Genomic DNA, 24,082 nt, shown 5'->3' on the forward strand with positions numbered 1-24,082 from the left:
AATTACCATATGGGGTTGTCAGGTCGCTCCGTCTGTAAATAGAATTGCTTCCAATCCCCAATTGGAAGCTTTGTATTAGGAGTATCGTTCGAGATGATTTGTCAGAACGGCAACAAGGCTGGTCGGTGTACGCGCTGAGAAGAAACGTAGGCCGAGCCTACGTTAGATCATGGCAGTGAATCTAGCGCTCTAGTTACCAGAAGATGCCAGATTCGAGTGTATATTGTCCATATCTGAGGTTGCTCGTTGCTACAAGGAGTATCCCCATAGTCCTCACAAGGCACTAATGATTGCCTGTGACTGTAGATTAGACTGGTGCAACTGAACAGCTCATTGGCACGATTTAACTCGAGCTTGCCCACGTTGGAGGATTCCAGAATTGGGATCAGCGCCTTTCCGGTTTACAGTTGTTCCTGTTTTGCATTTGTACATAAGAAAGCACCCGGCTAAACACGATACAAACAAGGGCAGCTGAAAACCGATGGCCGGCATCTTTGCCACTCTAGTGGTATGGGGATTGTTGCAGTACCCTGGCAGATTTACAGGGTCCTGGTTGTATGCGAAAGAGAAGCCGCTTGTGCAACGTTGTACAAACGATCAGCTTCTGCGATCAATCACGTCCTCAGACACCTTTGCATGCCGAAACCATGATTCCGTCTGGAAAGGTACCGAGTTCACTCCCGATTCCATGGTCAAACAGATGATCATGTATCTAGACAGTCATGACTAGAGTAAAGGCCAAGACACGAGAGTGCTGAAATCCATGAATACATGAACCACGGAGGAGTGCATTGTACTGAGACCTTGTCGTCACTTACGATTCACTGTAGGCACTTGAGGAGTAGCTGTCATAGCCCACGTCATAGCAAAGGCAAATCGAAGCAAAAGGGATGCAGGCGTCTCAAGAGGGGCTGACTAGAGCGGAACCTCTCGGAACCTCGGCGCGGTTTGGATCCAACGACCATATAAGAATTGAGCTCACTCGTCTGGTCCCGGTCGTTGCGGTCCACCTTCATAAAAGCATCACCGCCATTTCCCGCGTGGAACGTGTAGTACTTGTCCAAGGAAATGAGGGTAGTACAGGCCAGGGCTATCCTTGCCATCTGCACCTACCCGTAAACATGGGTTCCTGTCGAGCAGGCCATATGCAGAAATTCGAAGATGGCATGGTGCATGTCTTCTAGATGGCCTCACTGATAAGTCGTCATACTAGATTGAGTTTGCATAGTTTGTTGAATGCAGGAGACCCGAGCAATGATTGTGGCAAACTGAACAAGAAGGTGGGCCGGCAATGATGGCCTATTCGGAAGTTGCACAAGCTGGCGACATGTTGATTGGCCAAAGAGACATGGCATTCATCAGCATTCATGAAGAGCATTTGTCGAGTTTAATGCCAGTCGGCCGCGCGTAACAAGACACACAAAGGCGTACAGAGGAGGCTGCTGCAGAATCGCATATGGGGTTTATACCACGAGCTGAGTTTGTTCCGGCTGGTTTAAGAGATTGAGTCAAAAATGCCATGTACTTAGCAGCTGCACGTAGCCGTTAGTCAAGCTAGGATCGGCTCGCGAACAGCACCATTGCTAGCTTGTGAGTTAGGTGGCGGGATGATGGGAACGGGTCGGTGGGAGCAGGTAAAGGCGGGTTGGCCGTGATTGGCAGTGACTCTGGCAGGGCGCCAGTGAGGCGCGGAGACCAAAGGTATTTGTGCACTTTTGATGCGAATGGGCTTCTGTTCCTGTCACTGCTGGCTACGGGGTCGGGAGGGTGGTGGGGGGGTGTGGTACGGCCTGTTCAATCCATGGCGACGGCTCGGTGATTTATGGTCTCGCAGGCCATGCAACGGTCCCATGAAGCTGGGTCTGCGGTGGTACCCCAGATCGGCAACCGGGTAGGGTATCCGCAGGGTGATGGCGGGCTGGGGGCTGTAGAAGTCGACGCTGAGAGTGTGGGACTGGATGAGGAGCGACATGTCGATGGTAGCTGCACGAGACGGACGCGCAGCTAGCACAGGGGGCGATGGAGGCAGTGGAGGCAGTGGAGGCAGCGGAGGTAGTGGAGGCAAGGGAGGCAGGCGGCAGCACTTTCAGAATCAGGACGAGGGCAGGCAGCCAAGAGAGGCAGCTGCAGGCGACTGCAAGAGGCAAGAGCAATGGAGATGGTGGCGACGCGTGTGGTGTGTATAAAATGGGCCAAGGTACATGTTCAGCGTGGGCAGCACAGCCAGTTGGCAATCGTCGGCCTGAGGCGAGACACGGTCCCTCTCTTCGTCCTTCATCAGCGCCGGATGGGCAGATTCCGGAGTGGCCATCCTCGACTTGCTTTGACTTGTATGCAGTGGATATTGGGGTGTGATTGAGAAGGAGGGCCAAGGACAGGTATGCCGGGACACATGGGATCCTTGGGAGGCGCGGTCCTGGGCAGATGGACGGCCAGGCGCGGAGAGGATGGATGGACCGGGCTAACGAGGGCAGCAGGGCAGCACAGGACAGACACAGGGAGGCGTCTGTCGGCGGCAGGGCGTCGAGGTGTCGAGGCATCCAGGCATCCAGGCATCCAGGCCGGATACGCAAGTAGGGACGACTCGCTGCCACCGCCATCAACAGCGCAGCGGCATTGTGTAACAGGCCCAGAGCGCCAGACACACGCCAGGAAGGAACAGTCGTCTCGCGCGACACGCCAGCAGGTGAGCAGTTCATTTCGCTTCGCTGCCCCGTTCCTGCCCGGCTCCTGCCCCGTTCCTGCCTTGCTCCTGCACCGTTCCTGCCTCGCTCCTGCACCGTTCCTGCCTCGCTCCTGCACCGTTCCTGCCTCGTTCCTGCCTCGTTCCTGCCGCCCCGACTCACAATCCCGGTCGCCCACATGGCTGCCCGGGTTTCTTGTGACGCATCACATTCGTCAATTTACCTGCAACGTTCGCTGCTGCATTTCCACCCCAAGTTCCGTCCCGGCACGTCTGCCACGGCTGTCCTCTTTTGACTGCTGTCACCCTTTGCGCATGGACGCCCGCTCCCTTTCTGGCCATGCCATGGAATCGCGGGCGACAGCCGCGCGCCCCCACCGCCCTCTGCTCTCCACCAAACCAGTCCGCGCGTGGGACCCCAACCAGGGCCTGTGTGTGAGCGAGCCCCTGCACCTATCCACTTCGGCCTATATTCTTCGTCATAATGCTATCCCACCTCTTCTCACGCTCTACACCACCGCTTCACGAGATTAAAGGGCCCCAGTATTGGACTCCCTCACGCTTGACGAGCACATTGTCGTCATGGCAAAGCGTCACCACTATGCCCTCCACCACTCGGCTTGGATGACCCGGCTGACTCGTGCCTTGTCTTCATTTCCTATATCTTTACTATCAACATCGCCGAGCACCTCGTCCATGGCGTCACGCTCCATTGACATTCCTTGCCAGTCATTTCCTGCTTGAAACTGCCCTCTCAGTTTTGCTCCTTCTGTCCTTCTTGTTCTCTCATCCTGGCCCCCGGCCAACCCCCCCCCCCCCCCCCCCCCCCCCCACCCCCAGACAACACCCTCTCTCCCACTACAGCAGAGCTAACGCCCGCCTGACTCAATCCCTCGATGAATCTCTACTAAGCGAAACAGCTTCGACCCTCATCAGATGCCAAGGGCCTCACGACGAGGACGAGGTAGACATCACAATTCCACCCGGGCCACCGCATCCAGGAGAGTCACGTCCAACTCGCCTTCAGCATCGCAGTCTCGAACTTCATCGGGCCACACCACTGCACACAACACGGTCAGCCAGCCGCCACTCAGACGATCTGCCCGAATCGCCGAATTGCTCAACGGACAATCAGACCGTCAATTGGCCGATACCGCATCCTCAATGGCTGACGTTGCGAGACCAAGGGCGCTTGGGGGAAGGTCCTATCGCCCAGTCCATCACCCTGGAAGTGCGCGCACTTCTGGAAATTCAAGATCAGGTCGACTTTCCCCTTCACCTGACGAAATCCGGTACGCCATGGACATTGTAGTGCAACCGCCCCGCACCGCCCAAGTCGGACAAACCATACCTGGCTCCATTATTGTCCGATTACGAACCACCAATGCTGACGCAGATGACACTATTGCAGACTCGACCAACTTTGTCGCAGTCGCCGCTCTGGTTCCTGTTTCCACTTCGTCAGACTCACCGGACCCTACCGCTCTCAATACCCTGCTCTCAGGCCGAATCTTCGACACTGTTCACCCTTTTAGCGACGACGAGGCCGATGGCTTCATCGCTTCAATGGATATGGCCGATCCAAACGGCGTGGGCTACATGCGCTTCCCTGAGCTCATCATCCGTCAAGCGGGTACATACCGCATACGCATCACCCTGATCCGCATCCGAAATTCCGCTTCAGATCCACCAGTCACGTCAGCCGGCAACGGCTTGGCGGTACATGTGGTTGATAGCAACCCTATTGTTGTCAGTGGCGGGGGATCAGCCACAAGTGCGGCTTCACACAACGGTAAGTACATGGTAACTACCTATTGATTTTCTTCAGCTTCCTGATATTCTCTCTCCACAAGCTACAGGGGGTGACGACATTGATGATGGTGGTTGGCTTGAAGTCCTACGCTCGATTCAGGATAGGCGCCGGTCACGGTAACGCCATAACTTTCGGTTTACATGTTCTTTGTTGCATTTTTTTAGTCACATGGATATAAATCTTTTGCTTGAGAAGACACATTTTCATTCCGACGGCTCTGTTGGCATACCTTTTTTTCTCCGTTTTTGCTTCATGTGGCAATGCCACGCGCTTTTTCATGATTGTAGGGGTTGTGTTGTACTGAGGTTGCCACTTGGTCGCACCTAAGTTGCACGGGATCTGCACATCCGATGCAACGCTTGTAACACGATGCTTGCTCGGCTTGCATGCATGCATTGCATTACACGTCGTTTTGTGTTGTTCATGTTTGTTATTAGTGTGTCAAGAACATGAACGCATCAATACGTTTTCCATGCTCAATAAACTTGATTCAAATAGTAGTAAAACTAGTGTCAAAGAAATGCATAGTCGAAACCAAAAGAAAAGTTGCACAACTTGTTTCCTAGTAAAGAAGCATGAATTCATAGTAGCAGATTGAAAATCCAGTAAACAACAACAACAACACCAAGAATCGAATCTTGACCAAAGACCAAAGACCCTAAACTCTTCCCCTGTGTCCAGCACATCTGCCTTCATCTTCACCCTCCCTTCACACTCCTGCCTTGCACCTTCCCCCCTCCCACACACACACACACATCGCTCTTCCATCATGTAACCTAAAGCACTACCCAGCACGTCAGCAACACATCTAAGCAAATTCAAGCTCAGCACTTGGGCTTCCAATACCAATCGAATCATCGCCGGTGGCCGCGCCCCCACTCGTCGTCTTGCACTCCCTCCACGCGACATGCAACTGATGGGTAAAAGCGACGGTAGCATCATCATTGCTCATCTCGCCCGCGGCATTAGCATCCTTGCTGGTGAGGGCAATGCGGTTATTAACATTGAGGATGCCGTTTGCGCCGCAGGGGCTCCAAATGGTAGCCGTGGTTTCGACCGTGTCTTGCTTGGTGTAGACGAGCCCGTTGGCCAGGGCGCCGCCGCCAGCCACAGACATGCGCGTCGTTTGCGTCTTGCCCGCGTCCTCGCTGAAGTAGTACGTCGTGATGAAGGTCCCGTTCACCCCGTCGTCCAGCCGCGCCCACCCGTGGTACGTCGCGTCGACAACCGCGTATTGGAAGCCACCGGGGTACCGCAGGTTTAGGTGGAGTTGGCAGTTTTTCGACCGGTCGGACGGCACGGTGCCGGGGCCGATGTAGGCTTGGAATTTGTCGAAGCCGTAGGTGATGACCTTTTGGGGGGAGAAGAGGGGGTCGTGTTAGTTTGAGATGAGGGGGGTGAAGAGGAAAAGAAGGGGGGGGAGGGGAGTTGGGGGTTTGGAAATGTGTATGTGTATGTGTGTGTGTGTGTGTGTGTTTGTATGTTGGGATGTAAGTGAAAGATTGGGTTTAGGAGCTTACAGTCTTATCGGCGGATTTGCTGGTGGACACGGAACCCTGGGGGCATCCGTTGCCAGAGTAGGTAGTATCCGAGATGGTGATATCATTGGGGTTAGGACCATCGGCTCGCTTGACCGGAGTCGCGGTGGCGAGCAGAGGAAGGAGGAAAGCAGCGATTTTGGAGTGCATGGTTGCAAAAGTTTGTACAAGTGAATGAGAGCGAGCCACAGGGCCTTGAAGTGTTGTCGAGAAAGAAGTGAAGGACTGGATTGGAATCTTGCAATGATTTTAACACAAGCAAGGGAAAACCACCTCCTCTTTATACTCTTCTGCCTTTGCCTCACGATACACCAGTATATATTATCCCGCGGCTTTCAGAATCCACCCTGCTTGTCAGGCGCCCTGGCCTTCTCTCGCTTCCCGCTCGACATCACGAGCGGTGTCAATATGGATGACTAGAGGTCAAGTGTTGTTTTCTGGAGCGGGCCGGGTTCAGTTTCCAATTTTAGGTTCAATTCAAGTGGCATCGGTATTAAGACTACCATGTCTTAATCCTCTGCCAAGATTTACAAGATGCCTTTTAGATTGAGTCCTTGATGTCGCTGGTAAACATGAGTGGAGTGATAGTTTATTCACATACTGCCTCATGACTAAGAGCACAAAGCTGAAGTTGCAAAAAAGCAGATATACAGATCGATTCAGGCCATGATCAACATTTGTTTTTTTCTTCTTCTCCTTTTGTAGTAACAGTGTAAACGGCCTACTAACTGTACAGGCGAGTTGCAGGTACATCTGGTGGGGAATCTGCAGGAGGACTATTGTCTGGTTAGTGGCGTCCTGCAGCAAGACCCTGGAAACCGCGGGAGTGAAGCATTATAGTAAAGATACGAAAAGCTTCAATCGCAGGTAGATTGATTGCATCGCTTCAGAGAAAGCTCTGGACCTGCATCATAGTGCTGTCCCGCTTTCTAGAGCGCTTAAAAATAACCTCGGCCGTGTCACGATAATATAAACGCTTGGCGGGGGAAAGTCACCGAAAAGAAAAAGATTCAGGTCCAGGTCAGGTGATGAATCCGGGTGCGGTGTATCGAACCAAGCGGGAAGCGGACAATGGAAACAAATGCTGCAGGGCTTGGCCGCCGGCTAGTACTACAAAAGGAAAACATCTGTCCCGTACCCTGAGTGGTACTGCAACATTTGTGCTTACAGAACACGGTCTCGAATAGCGCGCCGTAATATCGAAGCAATATGGAACGTCTCGCTTAATTGGGTAAATACAGGCATCTTACCAAAAACCCATGGTTCGACATCTGTCTCCCGATTCAATCTGTGAGGTTTAACCGGGGGTCTGGCGTCAATCGTTTGTGCTTATTTTCCCCCACCCTTGCACATTGTTCCCCACTTAAACTTCCCATATTCAATCTGTTGTCTGGAGAAAACTCCCTGGTCACGACTTTTCGTCCCTTTCAAATTTCCCCTCCGCAATATGAGGCTACATTAATCGAACCACTGTTGCGATTCGTTTCGACTCAGCCCTAAGCTTCTCGACCGTCTTTGTTCGTCTCCGGGTAATTCGAGATACGAAGTTTAAAAAGTTTCACGTCGCAGCCGCGCTATACGACCGGATGATCTTGAGTAAGAGATATCACGTAATAGCTCGGTCAACGGAAGATACTTTGTGCGGTTTGAGCAAATATGGAGCGGATCTTGGCGCAGCTCAACCAGAATTCAGATATTAAAAGGCGATTTCCTGCCATGGCCAATGTGGCCAAGGTAATGGTCAAAGCAGAGGTGTTATACAAGTGGAGTCTAGAAGTAGCTCCAGGTACCGGGTGAGCGCCAAGGCAATATACTCATTTGTGAAAACCAGAACGATTCCTGGATGCGTATCCAGACACTAGCCGTCAAGCGTATCAGCGAAGGCAGCTGGGACGGAGACTGGAAATACACCATGGTCTCTTGCACCGCAAACACTATGACGCTCGGAAGTGAGCACATCTGGAAGCGAGCAAGATTTCGAGCATGGACACACCGTCAGCCATTGCGACAAACACATCAGAAGACATATCGCCACACGTTAGCGGAGGAAGCATAGAAAGGTATATATGCATCCCCTCCACCCGTAGCTCAGCAATGTTAAAATCGCATACGTAGCCTCATGGCGCGAAGCCCGAAAGTTTCTACGGGTACAGCGGCACGTCGCAAGCAAGCGTGAGCTATAAAAAGAACCAAGAACAAAATAGACCTCGCGCCGCTCCCTCATGTTACGGGTAGTAGTAGTACGGCGAGTACTTTCCAATAGGCGCATGCATAGGAGAACGAGAAAAAGATGACAACCCCAACCATTTGGCGAATACTGGCCAGACTTGACGCAATGTTCGTATGGGCGGACCGAAGTTGGGGTTGACAAAAGGATATCAATGACTCTATGATGACAACAACAACGATGACGACGCCAAGAGTGCTGGAGATGGAGTTTGTGGTTGCCCGAGTCCATGATACATGCGATCGAACTCTGACTTTGTTTTCAGCTGGCTTGGTAATGTTGATGTTAAGTAGAACGGCGCTTGAAGACACACATCATTGTCTCCACAGAAGCCACACAGGCAGCCACATAGGTAAACCGCGAATACCACAGGGCGCTCCCCCCTCCCCTTTACAAGTCAAGTAGTACCAAAAAAAAGGTTCCTTGTGGAGGCGTCCATGCGTCATCTGAGCGCTCTCCACACGTGGAAACACGATCTGGACGGGAGATGCAGGGGCCCAGAACAACCGGGGGGGGGTGGGTGGTCAAGCGCAAGTGAACATGCACGAAACTTGAAATCAGTTTCGGTGATATGCTCCCTAGGTTGTGGGTTGACGAGGCTGAGCAAATGTCTTGCATGTACGTTGGAGACCAAAAAAAGTCTTGGTCAAGGGGGTGTCTAGGCGGATCTCGGCCGGTCGGACGAGTACTCGCCTACTGACGTAACTTGGAACAGAAAAATCTCTTGCGGCTCTTTACTCCTGGAGCTATGCCCAATTGTGTGTTCGTAATTCTGATCATGAACCGCTGGTTTGGGTAAAGTGCACTTCCTTCGGTCTCGGACTTTGTGAGGTTTTTTTTGCAGCAGTGTTAGTTCAAGTTTTGCACGACTCTCCCATGCAGTAATGCCAAGGCAATGCCGCGGCGCGGACGAATAGTTCATGCGAATAGCAGCACTTTGAGTGAGTGTGGTTGTGAACTTTGACTGTGCAAGATGGTAATGCATATGGTAATGCATATGGGATATTTGGAAATGTGGCTGGCGCGTAGACTGACATGCAGCCACAAGCCACAAAGCGCATAGGCGAAGAAAAGACTCATAGACAATAAAGCATGGACGGGCGGATGCCCGTTAGCCGACGAGGACGACAAAGAGGGAAGCCGTTGTCATTGTTGTGGTGATGGTGATAAAAGGGGGCCCATGAGGCTGAAGCATGCCATGTGGGGCTAGCGCCGACTAGTGGGATCGACCGAGCCGTTAGCGTCCGACTTACGAAAGACCCAACTGACCCACACATGATTTCCTCGCCGCCCCCTTGGGACGGAACTTGACCGACGATGGTGAGAAACCGCTCACCGGTGGCCTTATGAACGCACGATGATGCTTTGATCGAGGACGCTGTGCGGCTGATCTGCCGCATCATCTATAGGACTGGACACCAATCGCGAAAAGGGTAGCTTCTATCGCACCCGAATCCGAGGTACGACTCGGTACTCAACATCGGCTCGGTAATGCCAATTACCCACAAGAGCACCGGATCTGGAAGAGAACCATGGTACACGCTGACGCCCAGGCATGCATTTGCAACGCCCCGTTAGGGACGTTGTCGGATGCTCAGGATTTGCTGCGACTAGAATTAGCGAAGGGCCAGCCTGCTCGCTTTTCGCACACACGGACACGGTCTTGGGAGTTTGCTCCAGCCACTTTGCTTTCGCTCCTTGTTCTTGCATCGCCACAGTTGGGAGAGACAGTCTAGTGTTTAGCAACGAGCCGCCCTGCCATGTGATCGAAAAAGGTTCAAGTTCACTATTTCTTCCCGTTACATCCAGGTGTAAATCGCGGCTCGGCGTCGCAGGGTCCCTCGGCTTTGCCGTACATCACCGCTCAGCGTGTGGCTTGGCCAAAGCAAACATTGTGGGGAATGAAACGCTCCGCTTCCTTCGACCGTATTGTATCGTATTTTGCACATCGCTGTGGCCATGCTCTTGCGGCGTGTCTTTGGCGAGGTGGGGATAGGCGAGTGAGAAGAAAACTGGCCTAGGCCAGTCTAAAAGGCTTATCACTGCTCAAACGTTAGTGCGAACGCTGTATCCGTAATGGGCTGGTCGAGCACCCGTCGTAGGCAAGTACATGTTTGTACCCCTGGAGGAGACTATCGAAGTAGTAAACAGCGGGCTGTAAGCTAGTCCTTCTGGGCTAAGCTGCACTCCCAAAAAAGCCAGCCCGACGGTCAAAAATAGCTAGGGTTTCCGCCCAATGACTCGATTGGTCCACGTCGCGAGGGAATCAGGAGAAACACCTCTGTAAACACCAGGGATGACAGCAGGCGGTGGTGGGGAACCAGGTTGTTTTCAATCGAGTACTAGGGTATTGGCTCTGACAATTTTCTTATCGCGCGCCTCCAGCCAGGCTCCCTGCCAACGCCCATGAGGTCCCCTTTTCCTCGAAACTAGAAGACTGAACGTACCAGTTGCTAGTATACGGCGGAGAATAACCTAAATGGCGACGTCCACAGCCGCTGATTGGTGATAATGCCTCGATACCTGCATGCGCCTGAAAAACAACCGGCGACTACAGGTATGACAATTCATCCGGGGCTAAGATAAGGTTTAGTGAACTAGTGCCCTCAGGTACAGCCGCCAAATCCTGCCACAAGAAGAACCGAGCTAACCGACCATGCTTGTGGCGCTTCTCATGACATCGATCTCGAATCAGTCAGTAGTTGAGAAGCGAGACGAGAGCACTGAGCGAGGGCCTTGTTGTATATAAGAGCGTCTGCCACACAGCACATCATCTCATCATCAGCACTGGTCTTCACCACGTTCCAATCGCTTCTATCCTTTTGATACTCTCGCTACAACTGTTTCATACACTCACTCACTATGCGTTCTTACCACCTTCTTGTGGCGACCGCCGCCCTTGTAGCGGCCTCGCCTGCTCCCCAAAGCTTCGATGCACCTGAAAACGTCGTCAACGATGTTCCCCAGGGCCCCAAGATGGGTGTTGTTTCCGAGGTCGGCGCATACAACCAGAAGAAAGCTCTCTCTGTTGCCGCTGATGCCGGCTCCAAGCCTGCGGCTGCTCAGGCAGCCAAGAGGGATATCGAGGCTCGCTCTCCTACCTTCGGTTGGTGGAACTGGTTCAACTCTGGAACTGCTCAGACCTACAACAAGCCCCAGCCCCAGCAGTACGGCAACAACCCAACACCTTCTCCCAACCCTGTCTACGGAGGTGGTGCTCAACCTACTCCTCCTCCTCCCGCTGGTGGCAACCCACCACCAAGTGGCCCTTCTCCCACCCAGCCTCCTACTCCTGGTAATGCTCTGCCTACTCCCGGCGAGTCGTCGACCAACCTTGCTCCCTCGTCTTGCACCCCAGTCGACTGGGTCAACACCTGGTCCTTCACTGCTGACCCAGCCTGTGCTACTCAAATCGAGGTCGGCACCTACTGTGGATTCATCAACCCTCTCGACCCTTGCGCTGCTCAGCCCAACGCCTACGGACCTCCCACTGTTCCCGATACCGTCGATGCTTTCAAGAACAACCCCGTTTACCACAAGATGGCCACCTCTGCCCAGACTCCTTCTGGCTGGGACAAGGCGTTCACCGACTTGAGCGCCTCCGTCTCCGGCAGCGGATACCTTGGATACTTCGAACTCACCAGCTACGATCCTCTTACCTGCGCCAAGAAGTGCGACGAGACCGATACCTGCACTGGCTTCAACGTCTTCGTCGAGCGTGACCCCAAGTGGAACCCTGAACAGTGCTCTTGCAAGGAGGCTGACTCTGTCGCCCGCTTCAAGTGCACTCTCTGGGGTCAGGATGTTACCAAGGAGTCTGCCACCAACGACGGCCAGTACCAGGCTGGCTTCGAGGTCGTCATTGTCGCTTCCAACGGATACAACAAGCAGAACTACGTTCCCCCTCCTCCTCCTTCTTGCAGCAAGCCCCAGTCTTGCGGCCACCACTTGATCAACCAGCAGCCCTATTGCATCGGCCAGACCACCATCCCCGGACCTTTCGATCCTTCCCTCTGCGCCGCCTACGCCCAGAAGCAGAACCAGGTCAACAGGCAGAAGGGATGGCTCGCTCAGTGGATGTCCATCTTCGGCTTCAGCAAGAGCGGCTGCGTCCAGTTCCAGGCTGCCTACCTTGAGAAGAACGGCGTCGGTTTCGGTACCCACTGCCGTCTCTACACCAAGAAGTTCACCCCCGCCCAGGCCAACCTCGACATCAGCATCAACACGCAGAACAAGTGGGGCTGCCAGAAGTCCTTCATCTTTGACCTCGATGTCAACGCCAACTTCAACTGGGGCCGATAAATGCAGCCCAGCATTCAAAACAAGCAGCAACGACTCATGTTCCCAACAGGGTGAAGACGCACGAACCAGGAATCCTGATCGGATATGGCGGATGTTAATGAGTAGTTAATCTTTGGTCCCGGAGTTTTACGCCTTTTGATTTCCATGTATATACCAAACCTGACTTTACTTTGGGCCCTTGTCTGCCCGCCGCATAGTCGCTCCTTAAAATCGTTTATAGCACAGCTTGTAGTCGTAATGTATCAATAATTGCATTTGGCAAACCAAAAAACCCACAATCCCTTTTTCCAATTGCTGTGAATGCGTGGCCAAAAGGCATGGATGCTCTGGTGTTTGGTGAGAAGAGAAAGGCTGCCTTTGTACGTGGCGTTGTTGGAAGGAAGTGATTATGTCAGCAAGGTAATTGCGTCACGGTCTGGATGAACGGAAGGCGGGAAGAAGAAGGCCGAGTGGGATTCTAAAGAGAGCAGGAAACCCAGAGTGTCGGGACGCGCGCCCCACAGCGCGTGATCGCATGGCACGGGCTTGTGGGAATGATGCCGTTCACCCCACTTCTGTACTGATCAGCGTGCTCCTAGAACGGAGCAAAGGTAGACAGTGAAACTCTGAGGGCTGAAGGCGGCCCTTTTATTTCCTTTGGCGCATTTGCAATGACAGTCATCGATAGCGTATGGTTGCGGTGGTACGGCATGAGGGGTACCACAAACCTGGGGTTAAAACGTGGGGTAAGCATAAGTCGTCAACGCATAGAGAGAGGGGGGCTGTCCAGGTGCGGGGAAGCTCACGCCCCGTCTCTTCTGATTCGATGCAAGGTCAGACGAAGGCATGCGCAGAACGCGGCCCAAAGGTACCACCCCTTATGTACCTTCAAAGTGGTTCGCAAACCGTGGCCCCTTCAGTGCTCTCACACACGGCGCTGCAGCAGTCTACAGCTACCAGCCTTACCATTGTTTTTGAAATTGACTGCCAGCAGATGCGGGCACCGAGCTTCTTCTCTCTTTGCTCGCCTTCTTCCGAGACAGCATGAGGTCTTCAGCATCCTGTCTTGCCGGGTGCAGGACAGCCGCTTGTCCGCCGCGGGGCAGCGTGCTTGCTGCCTTGAAGCCGTCAGTTGCAAGATCAACGCCTGTGTTTCGACGTGAGATCCGTTCCAAACACACTGGCCTACAGTTTGGCACCACTGGCATAAGGAGCCTCACCCGTCCGCTCCCGCTGTCCCTGCAGCAGCACGTCTCCCAGGTCACTGCTGTTGCGCGCTATGCATCCCATGCACCGGAGCCGCACGATGAGGAACTGCCCACGTCACCGCCTTTTACAGCAGGCCCCTATGCTAACTTGACCATTGGCGTGCCAAAAGAAAGTTTTCCCAACGAGAGGCGTGTGGCCATCACGCCACAGAATGTCAAGCTCCTCCTCAAGAAGGGCTTTTCCCGCGTTCTAGTCGAGCGGGGTGCGGGGCAAGAAGCCCAGTTCCTAGATGAGGCTTACGAGCAGGCTGGTGCCCAGACTGTGGACCGCCGAAGCGTCTTCTCCCAGAGCGACATCTTACTCAAGGTGCGGGCGCTCAGCATCGAGGGCAAGGATGCTGAGGTCGATGCCATCCGAGAGGGTGCCACTGTCATCTCCATGCTCTACCCTGTGCAGAATAAGCCAACTGTCGAGCGCCTGGCTTCTCGAAAGGCCACTGCATTCGCAATGGACATGATTCCTCGCATCTCTCGAGCTCAAGTCTTTGACGCGCTAAGTTCCATGGCAAATATTGCTGGATACAAGGCTGTCTTGGAAGCTTCGAACCATTTTGGGCGCTTTCTCACTGGCCAAGTCACTGCTGCTGGAAAGATACCTCCTTGCAAGGTACTTGTCATTGGAGCTGGTGTTGCAGGTTTGAGTGCTATTGCTACTGTGAGTACCATGTTAGCTTGAGGGAGAAGTCAACTAACTCGGAAAAACAGGCCCGCCGCATGGGCGCAATCGTCCGCGGTTTTGACACCCGCTCTGCGGCACGTGAGCAAGTCCAGTCTCTTGGTGCTGAATTCATTGAAGTCGACATCAAAGAAGATGGATCTGGTGCTGGCGGCTATGCTAAAGTCATGTCCAAGGAATTTATCGAAGCTGAAATGAAACTCTTCTACGAACAGTGTCGAGAAGTCGATATTGTCATCACCACCGCCCTCATCCCCGGAAAACCTGCCCCTAAGCTCATCACAAAAGCAATGCTCGGTGCAATGAAACCTGGCTCCGTCGTAGTCGATCTGGCTGCCGAAGCTGGTGGCAATTGCGAAGCCACGGTTCCCGGAGAGCTGGCCCAATATGAAGGAGTCAAGGTCATCGGTAGGTGGAGGAGCTTGCTGAAGATGTCCGATGCTGACTGTGTGCATAGGATATACTGATCTTCCATCCCGCTTGCCAACTCAGTCGTCTACTCTTTACTCGAACAATGTGACCAAATTCCTGCTTTCGCTGACCCCAAAGGATAAGAAGGATAAGTACTACGACGTTGATCTCACCGACGAAGTCACTCGTGGAGCCATTGTCACCTACAACGGTCAAATCCTGCCCCCAGCGCCACGTCCTGCTCCTCCACCTGCTCAGGCCAAGCCTGCCCCATCCCCCGCTGACCAAGTCGCCAATACTGTTGCTTTGACGCCGTGGCAGACTCAAACTAGACAGGTAGCAACTGTGACAGCTGGTATGACCAGCGCGCTTGCCCTCGGAAAACTTACCGGCCCACTGTTCATGTCCAATGCTTTCACGTTCGCTCTGGCCAGTCTTATCGGCTATCGCGTTGTATGGGGAGTGGCACCAGCATTGGTAAGTAATCGTTGCACAAAAGGCATGCAGAAGACAGAACGCTGATATGGTCAACTTGCATTTAGCACTCTCCATTGATGAGCGTCACGAATGCAATCTCTGGAATGGTCGGTGTAGGAGGTCTGTTCGTCATGGGCGGCGGCTACTTTCCGGAAACAATTCCACAAACGCTCGGAGCTTTGTCGGTGCTACTTGCATTTGTTAATGTCTCAGGCGGTTTTGTCATCTCCAAGAGGATGCTAGATATGTTCAGGCGCCCCACGGACCCCAAAGAATATCCCTGGTTATATGCTATCCCGGCAGCCTTGTTTGGCGGAGGCTACATTGCTGCAGCTTCGACTGGTATGGCTGGTCTTGTGCAAGCAGGCTACCTTGTCAGTAGCCTTTTGTGTATGACTTCACTGTCAGGGCTTGCATCGCAAACGACTGCTCGCCGTGGGAACATTTTGGGTATACTTGGTGTATTCTCTGGCATCCTTGCTTCACTAGCTGCCGTTGGCTTTACACCCGATGTGCTCACGCAGTTTGCTGGATTGGCTGGGGTCGGCACAATAGCCGGGCTCGTGATTGGACGGCGGATCACTCCAACATCTCTTCCCCAAACAGTGGCAGCGCTACACTCTGTTGTTGGTCTTGCTGCAGTCCTGACCAGTATCGGTAGTGTTCTTGGGCACACTGGTGACATTTCGACCCTCCACATGGTTTCGGCATACCTCGGTGTTCTCATTGGTGGCGTCACATTCACTGGGTCGATTGTCGCCTTTTTGAAGTTGGCCGCAAAGATGAGCTCGAAGCCATTGGCACTGCCTGGTCGTCATGTCATCAACAGCTCGCTGTTGGGCGCCAATTTTGCAACCATGGGTGCATTTTTGGCGTACGCACCAGGCGCACCTATGATCGGTGCGGCATGTCTTGTGGGCAATGCCGTCCTATCCTTCATCAAAGGTTACACAACAACGGCTGCCATTGGCGGAGCGGACATGCCTGTGGTCATCACTGTGTTGAATGCGTATTCCGGGTTCGCGCTCGTCGCCGAAGGATTCATGCTGGACAACTCGCTCCTCACGACTATCGGCGCTCTTATTGGAGTCTCCGGCTCTATTCTCTCGTACATCATGTGCGTGGCCATGAACAGGTCGCTCACGAATGTCTTGTTTGGTGGCATAGCACCAACAGCGCAGTCTCAGTCCCAGGTCGAAGGAGAGATAACCAAGACGACGGCCGACGAGACAGCCGAAGCCCTTGTGAACGCAGAGAACGTCATCATTGTAGTAGGATACGGAATGGCGGTGGCCAAGGCGCAATATGGCCTTGCTGAGTTTGTGAGCATGCTACGTGCAAAGGGAGTCAATGTGCGCTTCGCTATCCATCCGGTTGCGGGTCGAATGCCTGGCCAATGCAACGTTTTGCTAGCCGAGGCCAGCGTGCCCTACGACATTGTGCTTGAGATGGACGAGATCAATGACGACTTTGCAGACACGGATGTTACGCTCGTGATTGGTGCAAATGACACGGTCAATCCGATTGCGCTGGAGCCCGGTAGCGCAATCGCAGGCATGCCGGTTCTGCACGCGTGGAAGAGCAAGCAGGTGGTCATTATGAAGCGCGGTATGGCCAGTGGATATGCGGATGTGCCGAATCCAATGTTCTTCATGGAGAATACGAAGATGTTGTTTGGCGACGCCAACGACAGCTGCAACGGTAAGTCCATGTGCAAACTGTGGGTGTGAGCCATGTGCTAACGACGGGCCAGCGATCAAGCGCGCGCTCGAAGAGAAGATCAAGGGGTTGTGAGTATGTATATATGCAGATGGGAGATGTCGGCGGGTGGCCTGCGAGTGTTTTGGGTATTAGTTGTTTGTGAATGTTTGAAGTGTTTGCACATTTTGCATAAATGGTGAAGCGCCAGCCACACAATCGCTGGCCGGGCGCACGTGAGACGACGTGATGGCGCACAACCAAGGCCCCTTGTCATGACGGCGACAAACAATCTTGTGGTAATTAATCGTCGCTGCCATGGGTTTCCGCTGCGCGAAGGAAGTGGACTCGGGTGCCGCAGCGACCGTGGATCCTGGTCGTGGGCGGGAGCCGTGTTCCCGTGACTTGGGATGGATTCCGCAAGCAGACCACTAGCCAAGCATGAGATGACTGCTTGGCGACGGCGACTGCAAAGGCTGCCGAGTGCCTAGTCAAAGCATGCGACGGCCTAGGGCTTACAGTACAGGTGGCTGGAGGGCGCTGTGGTGGGATGATGCATGGACGACAGGCGCATGGGCGGGCGAGGGCGTGATGATGCAGCGAGCGGGACCCCTCGGGCAAAAAGGAGCTAGCGCGGGTGCCTCGTCGGCAGCGGATCGCACTTCTGTCTCCATCGAAACCTGCCAGCACTTCGTACCCCTCTCTGTTTCTCTGCCCCAAACCTTGCGCTGAAGGCCGCCGAGGGCGCCGGACCGCAGAGCGCTCGTCGACTGTCGCTACCAGGCGAATCCGAAGGTGCCGGCCTGGGCGGCGCGGGCGCTGGCTGCCATGGCAGGGTTGGTGCAGGGCCGCCGGCGAAGTGGGGTCACGTGACGAGCGACTACGGCTGGCGCTTCGTTGCAGCGAGCAGACCCCAAATCGCGTTGCCCGCTAGAGCGTGAGGAGTAAAATCGAGTCCGTCCTGGCACTCGGCCTCTCCCACTGCATTGCCCCGGTACAGCCCTCCAGACGCCCGCCCGAGCCCCAGACCATGGTCGTGTCCCCGCCAGGCTTTGTCTTGTACTCCTCCATTCATCTGATCCTCGCCCTCTGAAGCTCGTCGACCTTTTGGCCCGCTCTCGACACACCCGCTCCCGCCCTCCCAGCTCCAAACCACGCCCACCCGCGCCCGCCAGAGAGAGCGCCCGCTGCGCGATCCCGCCCGCCGTGCCATTGGAGCCCTTCCATCTCTCCCTCCCTCGTCGCCATCATCCTCTCCAGCCCCATCTGCTCGCCCGTGCCCGCCTACCACGCCCGGCCGCACGCCCTCGCAGGCGCACCCATCCCCATCCCACCCGCGACCTCCCTCGTCGCTCACCTACCCTCCACCCGTCGCACCTAGACACGCACGACTGCCCGACACGCAATGTCGCCGCGACGCTCATCGCGGGCCCGTACCACCCAGCCCCCGCCCAGTGGCGCATCACACAGCAACTCGTCGTCCTCCGTCTCATCAGCGCGTACCGAGCGTGCGTCACGGACAAACACCAAGCAGACGTCACCGCCAAAGTCGTCCACTCCACACTCGCTCTCCTCGGAAGACCCCGAGGAGCCCTCTCACGATGCACAGCCCGAGCCGCCCTTGACACGCCGCCGAACACGCGAGCACGATAATGACGAGGACGAGCCCACCAAGCTCGACGACGAGCTCGAAGACGACATAGCAGAGGAAGACGAAGTCACCCGATGCGTGTGTGGCTATCAAGATTACCCGGGCCTGCCATCCGACACACTCAAGGCTGGCATGTCTCTGGCCGATTTGGAGGCGCAAGCTGACGAGCTCGGCGGTCTTTTCATCCAATGCGATGTCTGCAAGGTATGGCAGCACGGCGGATGCGTGGGCATCATGGACGAAGCTGCCAGCCCAGACGAATACTTTTGCGAGGAGTGCAGAAAGGACCTCCACAAAGTTTCGACAAGTCCGAAAGGGTACGTATTTTGTCTCATCTGTTCTGTCGCATGTTTGAGACCCCATGTCGAGACTCGTGTTGCTAGCCGATTTTTCGCGACAAAGCAAACATGGCTAACGAAATCGTCGCAACAGTCAAAAATACTCCCGCTACCTCCCCGTCTACGACCAGCAACATGGCAAGCATCGCAAGTCATCCGTCTCCAAAGAATCCGAGGGCAACTCGGCCAAGGACAAGGATCGCAACAATAGAGCGAGCGTGGATTCCTTTGGGAAGCGTAGATCGACTATGAACAGTCGAGCCGCGTATGACGAAGATGAGGTGCTACGAAAGGTACTCGAAGAAAGCAGACATGAGGGTGGCACAACTTCGGAGACTGGAAACCGGAAGAAGCGAAGTCGTGACGATAGCGAAGAGTGCGTTTCAATTGCTGCTTCACAAACCACCGGCATTTCAGCTGACAAGCTTTGCCATAGAACAAAGCCAGAAATCAAACGACAACGCACAGGTTCGCGCTCTCCAAGCAATTCGCCAGTTCTGGAGTCCGAAGACGACAGCACAAAAGCCTCAGCGCCAAAACAGAAGCCACGCGGAGCTGCAGCAAAGAGCCAGCGGGAAAAGGAACAGCGCGACAAGGAGCGCGAAAACCAACGCAACGAAGCCGCAAATAGGCGCAAAGGGCGCGCCGAGCGAAGAAAGGGCGACGGTACGGTTGCAACCCATGGCGAGATGATCCATTGGCTGACAGGTGTATAGAACCCGAAGATTCAGAGCCCACACCCACACCCGCCGCTGAAGAACCTACGATGCCTCCACAAGCGACCGAAGCTACGCCGCCTGAGCCGCCTGCTGCTGAACCCAAACCTGCGCCTGCCCCACGAAGAGGCGGTCGCCCTCCCCAAAAGGCCCGTGGCCGGCTTGGGCGGAACCAATATTCGAGAGACACCGTCCCTGCCACTAATGGCACTTCGCCCAAAAACGATGTGGCTCAGTCACCACAGGCAACCACGACAAACGGCGCGACCAATGGCCACGATAGCAGCGACGGTGCAGCCGGCAACAAACCCATCAAGACGAAGAATTGGCGTCTGCAAAAACTGTCTTGGAACGATATACGAAGGCCAGCAGGAGCTATGCAGAGCTACATTGCGCAGCGACAGGTCGAGATGGCCACGGCCGAAAAACACATTAGTCTTGCGCCTTCTGTGCAGCTCACAACGGCTGCAACCAACGGCGATGGCAAAGACGAGGACGCAGATCTGGCCAAGTTCAAGGACCTCACCACAACCCAGATGATGGACTTTCTGAGCCGAGACCTCGTACACTGGCAACAGATGATATCCGAACCTATGGACAAGTCACCGAGACCATGACTTTCCTCTTTTCCTTTTTCCTCTCATGCTATCTAACTACTGGGGGCGTATTCTTGAGGGGGGAAACAAAGCCACCATTGCAAATGGGCATATGGGCAGGCACTTTTCCTTTTTCCCTTTCTCTCTCCCCTTCTAGAAAGGCGTTTCCTCTTTTTTTTTCCGGAGGTGTGGTCTGCATCTTTTTTTCGTCTTCTCTCTTTTGCTCGCGACACGGATACCCTCCACTTTGTGACTTGTTTTTTTTTTATTTTGCGCGACGCCGACGCGCTGGAGGAAAAACTGGTGCGTCGAACTGGTGTTCTCTTTTCTTTCGACTGTTCAATTGTAAACCTACAACGACTCTCATTCCTATGGGACCCTTTTTTTTTACTGTTTCCCGTTGATGTTAACCTGTATGTAGGATTGTGTACGTGTGTCCTAAACCGAAATTCAAGTCAAGAAAACGTTTTGGATGTTTCGAGGTGGGTTTAGAAAAAAAACACACTATGTTGAAAATGGTCGTGGGAGGGAAGGGGACTTGGTTAGGTTCGGTTCGGTTCGGGTTGTGTGTGGTCATGAATACATTTTTAAAAATATGGCTACTATGGATATTATCATCGTTTGAAACCCTCCGGTACTACTACTTCTACTACTACTCCAACACCATAACGTTCTCATTTTCTCTTTTATCAAATTCTTTCTTTCTTTTTTCCTTTTCTCTACAATGTCTCTCTTACTCATCCTTGCCCAACTTGACTTCCAAAACACCCATGCGCGGGTCTGCCTTGAGCATCTGGACAATAACCTTGATATTTTCTTCGGTCAAAACAGTGTACTCGGGCCAGATCTTCTCACGTCCCTTGACGTCCCAGTGAATTTTGAATTCTTGGATTTGCTCTGCGGGGCCGTCTTGGGCTTTGTGCTTTGCCATGACTGGATTTTTTTTTTCGCGTTAGCTTGTTTGTACGCGCATGTGTGTGTATGTGTGTGTGTGTGTGTGTTGGGGATGGAACTGGGAAGGGACGGGAAGGGAGAGAGAAAGGGAAAGGGGGATAGGAGAGAGAAGACGCACATTCCGTGCAGTTCGGACTAGTAGCGATGAGACTTGTGATTTGCTTGTTCAGCGCTTTGAGGGGGGATTTGTCGCTTATGTCTAGGAAGAGGAAGTCGTGGCGGTTGGAGGGCGGCAGGGTGAAGACGATGGGAATTTGGTGTTGTGACATTGTTTCTGCTTTGTCTTCTCGTTTTTTTCTTCTTATTCTTTTCTCTTAAAAACAGCCTTGATGCAGCGTTGCTTCTTTCCGGTTTTTACTATCCAAGTGTTTCAAATTCGAAAGGCTGATGATTTTGTATGTGAGATGCGCGAGGTGGTAATGGAGAAGAGTAAAAAAGGCGAGAAACGGGAGGTTGATGTAATAAGAACTTGCTTGGGTTTCTTTTTTACGTCAATGTAGAACTTGCCGTCCCATTCACCCCCCTCCACCCCCCTTTAATTCCCTGGTCCTCCCTGTTCTGCGACTCCTGCGTACGTATTCTTGGTTGCTGTTGCAGCGAGTGTGAGACTGATATACGTCATAGTGCGCTAGCTCGTTTGGGGATACGATCGGCGCGGGCTGGACAGGGATCCCGTGGTTGCCCCGCTTTGCTTACATGTGTGCATCTTGGGCTGTTTGGGTAAGGAAGAACGCTGGAGAGCGTGTGCCTGAGGCGTGAGTTGATTGCACAGATTTCAGGCACTGTGTGGTTTGCTTACTTAATGTGTCCATAGATATGGACCACTTCCACTCTTGGCGTGATTATGTTCGTGGTGGGGATATGTTGCAAACAAGGCAAGGGTCTTTGATATTCTGCTTTTCTTTTTTATCATAAACGTCACTCTGTTTACTTTTCTAGAATTGTTCCATCACTAAAGTTACAATGTTATGCTGGTGGTCTTTGCAGTCCTCTCGCACCACTACACCATCCGCGTATCCACTTATGCCGACGACACCACTTCGCTATATAGTAAATGATATCATACGTAAATCATCAAAACTCGCTCAAAAAGCAAACATGGACCTTTCTACAGCCTCGCCTCTACTAATGGTGCCGCCTGCGACCGACTCTGCTCCTTCTCCTGTGTCCCGATCGCCTCCTCAAAGACCTGCATAAACCTCCAAACATCACCAAAAGTATTGTAGAGTGGCACGGGCGCAACACGAATGATGCCCGGTTTCCTCTTATCGCATACAATGCCATTGTCCACCAGTCTCGCGCTAGCTTCGTCGAATTTGTCTTCAGGTAGCAAGACACTGAGCTGCGCGCCACGGAAACGCGGGTCCGTAGGAGTGATGATTTGGAAGGGGAACTCGCCGTTCTTGATGTTTCTTGCGGCGATTTGAGAAAGGAGGTGTTCGGCGTAGGCGGTCAGTAGCAGCGATCTTGAGCGCAGGTTGGTCATAGATGTCTTTTCGAAGACACTGAGAGCACCAGATAAACAGGTGAGGTCGACAATCGAAGGATTTGAGCACTGGAAACCCTGCGCGCCAGGTGTAGGAACGAACTTGTTGTCCATCTGGAAACGAGACGACTTGTCGTGACCGTACCAGCCCTTGAGTCCCTTGTAGTGGTCGTTGTTGCCGTGCTTTTCGTGGATAAAAGCACCTGCGATGGCGCCAGCTCCGGCATTCATATACTTGTATGTACACCAGCATGCAAAGTCGACGTCCCATTCGTGGAGTTTGAGTTCGACATTACCAGCGGCATGCGCAAGGTCCCAGCCGATTGTGATGTTGTGTTTCCGTGCATGCGCAGTGATGACTGGGATGTCAAGGAGTTGGCCGCTGTAATATTGAATTCCAGGAAGCATAATGAGTGCAAGCTCATCGGCGTTCTCGTCAATGAGTTTGAGGATGTTTTTTGTTGTCATGGTGTATCCATCATCTGGCTCTACGAGAAGCATCGACTTCTTTGGATCTAGTCCGTGCCACTCAATTTGCGACTCAATCGCATACCAATCGCTGGGAAAGGGCCGCCACTCGCACATTATCTTGTGCTTCTTCTCAGTTGGCTTGTAGAAAGCCGCCATCATCAAATGCAAGTTGATGGTCAATGTGTTCATTGCAACAATCTCCGAAGGCGATGCACCAACAACATTGGCCATTTTTCTTGAACATGCAGCGGCCATGTCTTGGTAGGGAGTGATTGGCGAGTCCTCAAGGGCGGTGAAATGGCCGCCTACAGCTATTGAGCCCCATGTCTTGAGGTATGCGTTCAAGTGTTCGCCGACAGCTTTCGGCTGGAGACCTAGCGAGTTGCCGCAAAAGTAAATGGCCTCATCCTCTGCACTCGCTGCTGGGTTTGTGGTCTGTGCATCGTCTTTGAGAGTCTTTCGCTTGAGCTGCGCCTTGCTAGGGACAATAAATTCAGGGCGGAATGTATGCGGTATTTCAGTACTCTCGTCAAGGGTCCGGGCAAAGTCGAATGACTCGGCATTTGTGGGCCATTGCGGCTTTTGGCCTTGGCGGAGTTGTTCGATGGCGCTGGTGGTGTCCATGGTGATCGACCAAGATGGCAGTGTGATACAACGTTCGGATGACGACTGAAAGGCCTGCGTGTGAGGTCGTACTGAGAAAAAGGACACTTAATATATGTCGGCTACTTCGATTACGTCTTCTAGACTGCGGCACTTGATCTGGCAAATATGCATTAGCCCAGCACCTTCTTCTTT

At 53.4% G+C, this 24,082-nt stretch overlaps 6 protein-coding genes across 6 annotated transcripts; 2 read left to right on the top strand and 4 right to left on the bottom strand.

The window, feature by feature from the left end:
* Nucleotides 1-1,820: 1,820 nt before the first annotated feature.
* PSV08DRAFT_375956 (uncharacterized protein) lies at nt 1,821-3,025 on the bottom strand (the record flags this gene model as incomplete). The annotated part of the gene is made up of 2 exons (XM_066093315.1): nt 1,821-2,878; nt 2,908-3,025. 2 exons carry the CDS (start codon nt 3,023-3,025, stop codon nt 1,821-1,823), a joined length of 1,176 nt encoding a protein of 391 aa, XP_065949939.1.
* A 594-nt stretch (nt 3,026-3,619) lies between these two features.
* Nucleotides 3,620-4,616, top strand: PSV08DRAFT_168135 (uncharacterized protein; the record flags this gene model as incomplete). The annotated part of the gene is made up of 2 exons (XM_014222629.1): nt 3,620-4,475; nt 4,543-4,616. The coding sequence occupies 2 exons, from the start codon at nt 3,620-3,622 to the stop codon at nt 4,614-4,616; spliced, it is 930 nt and encodes a 309-aa protein (XP_014078104.1).
* Nucleotides 4,617-5,140: 524 nt separating this feature from the next.
* On the bottom strand, nt 5,141-6,184 carry PSV08DRAFT_375958 (uncharacterized protein; the record flags this gene model as incomplete). The annotated part of the gene is made up of 2 exons (XM_014222630.2): nt 5,141-5,847; nt 6,017-6,184. 2 exons carry the CDS (start codon nt 6,182-6,184, stop codon nt 5,305-5,307), a joined length of 711 nt encoding a protein of 236 aa, XP_014078105.1. The 3' UTR covers nt 5,141-5,304.
* Nucleotides 6,185-11,123: 4,939 nt separating this feature from the next.
* On the top strand, nt 11,124-20,394 carry PSV08DRAFT_367196 (PNTB-domain-containing protein; the record flags this gene model as incomplete). Its single annotated transcript, XM_066093122.1, has 12 exons — nt 11,124-11,428; nt 11,525-12,533; nt 13,333-13,410; nt 13,551-14,465; nt 14,516-14,894; nt 14,944-15,374; nt 15,440-17,075; nt 17,128-17,164; nt 17,249; nt 18,454-19,040; nt 19,156-19,727; nt 19,778-20,394. 12 exons carry the CDS (start codon nt 11,124-11,126, stop codon nt 20,392-20,394), a joined length of 6,567 nt encoding a protein of 2,188 aa, XP_065949940.1.
* A 712-nt stretch (nt 20,395-21,106) lies between these two features.
* On the bottom strand, nt 21,107-21,745 carry PSV08DRAFT_357874 (uncharacterized protein; the record flags this gene model as incomplete). The annotated part of the gene is made up of 2 exons (XM_014222634.1): nt 21,446-21,745; nt 21,107-21,306 (listed from the first exon to the last, which is right to left on the bottom strand). Exons 1-2 carry the CDS (start codon nt 21,594-21,596, stop codon nt 21,107-21,109), a joined length of 351 nt encoding a protein of 116 aa, XP_014078109.1. The 5' UTR covers nt 21,597-21,745.
* A 690-nt stretch (nt 21,746-22,435) lies between these two features.
* Nucleotides 22,436-23,908, bottom strand: PSV08DRAFT_357875 (pyridoxal phosphate-dependent transferase; the record flags this gene model as incomplete). Its single annotated transcript, XM_014222635.1, has 1 exon — nt 22,436-23,908. The coding sequence occupies one exon, from the start codon at nt 23,906-23,908 to the stop codon at nt 22,436-22,438; it is 1,473 nt and encodes a 490-aa protein (XP_014078110.1).
* Nucleotides 23,909-24,082: the final 174 nt, after the last annotated feature.

This window comes from Bipolaris maydis (genome assembly GCF_028858645.1).
Source record: "Bipolaris maydis strain C4 unplaced genomic scaffold PSV08scaffold_1, whole genome shotgun sequence".
Classification (NCBI taxonomy): domain Eukaryota; kingdom Fungi; phylum Ascomycota; class Dothideomycetes; order Pleosporales; family Pleosporaceae; genus Bipolaris; species Bipolaris maydis.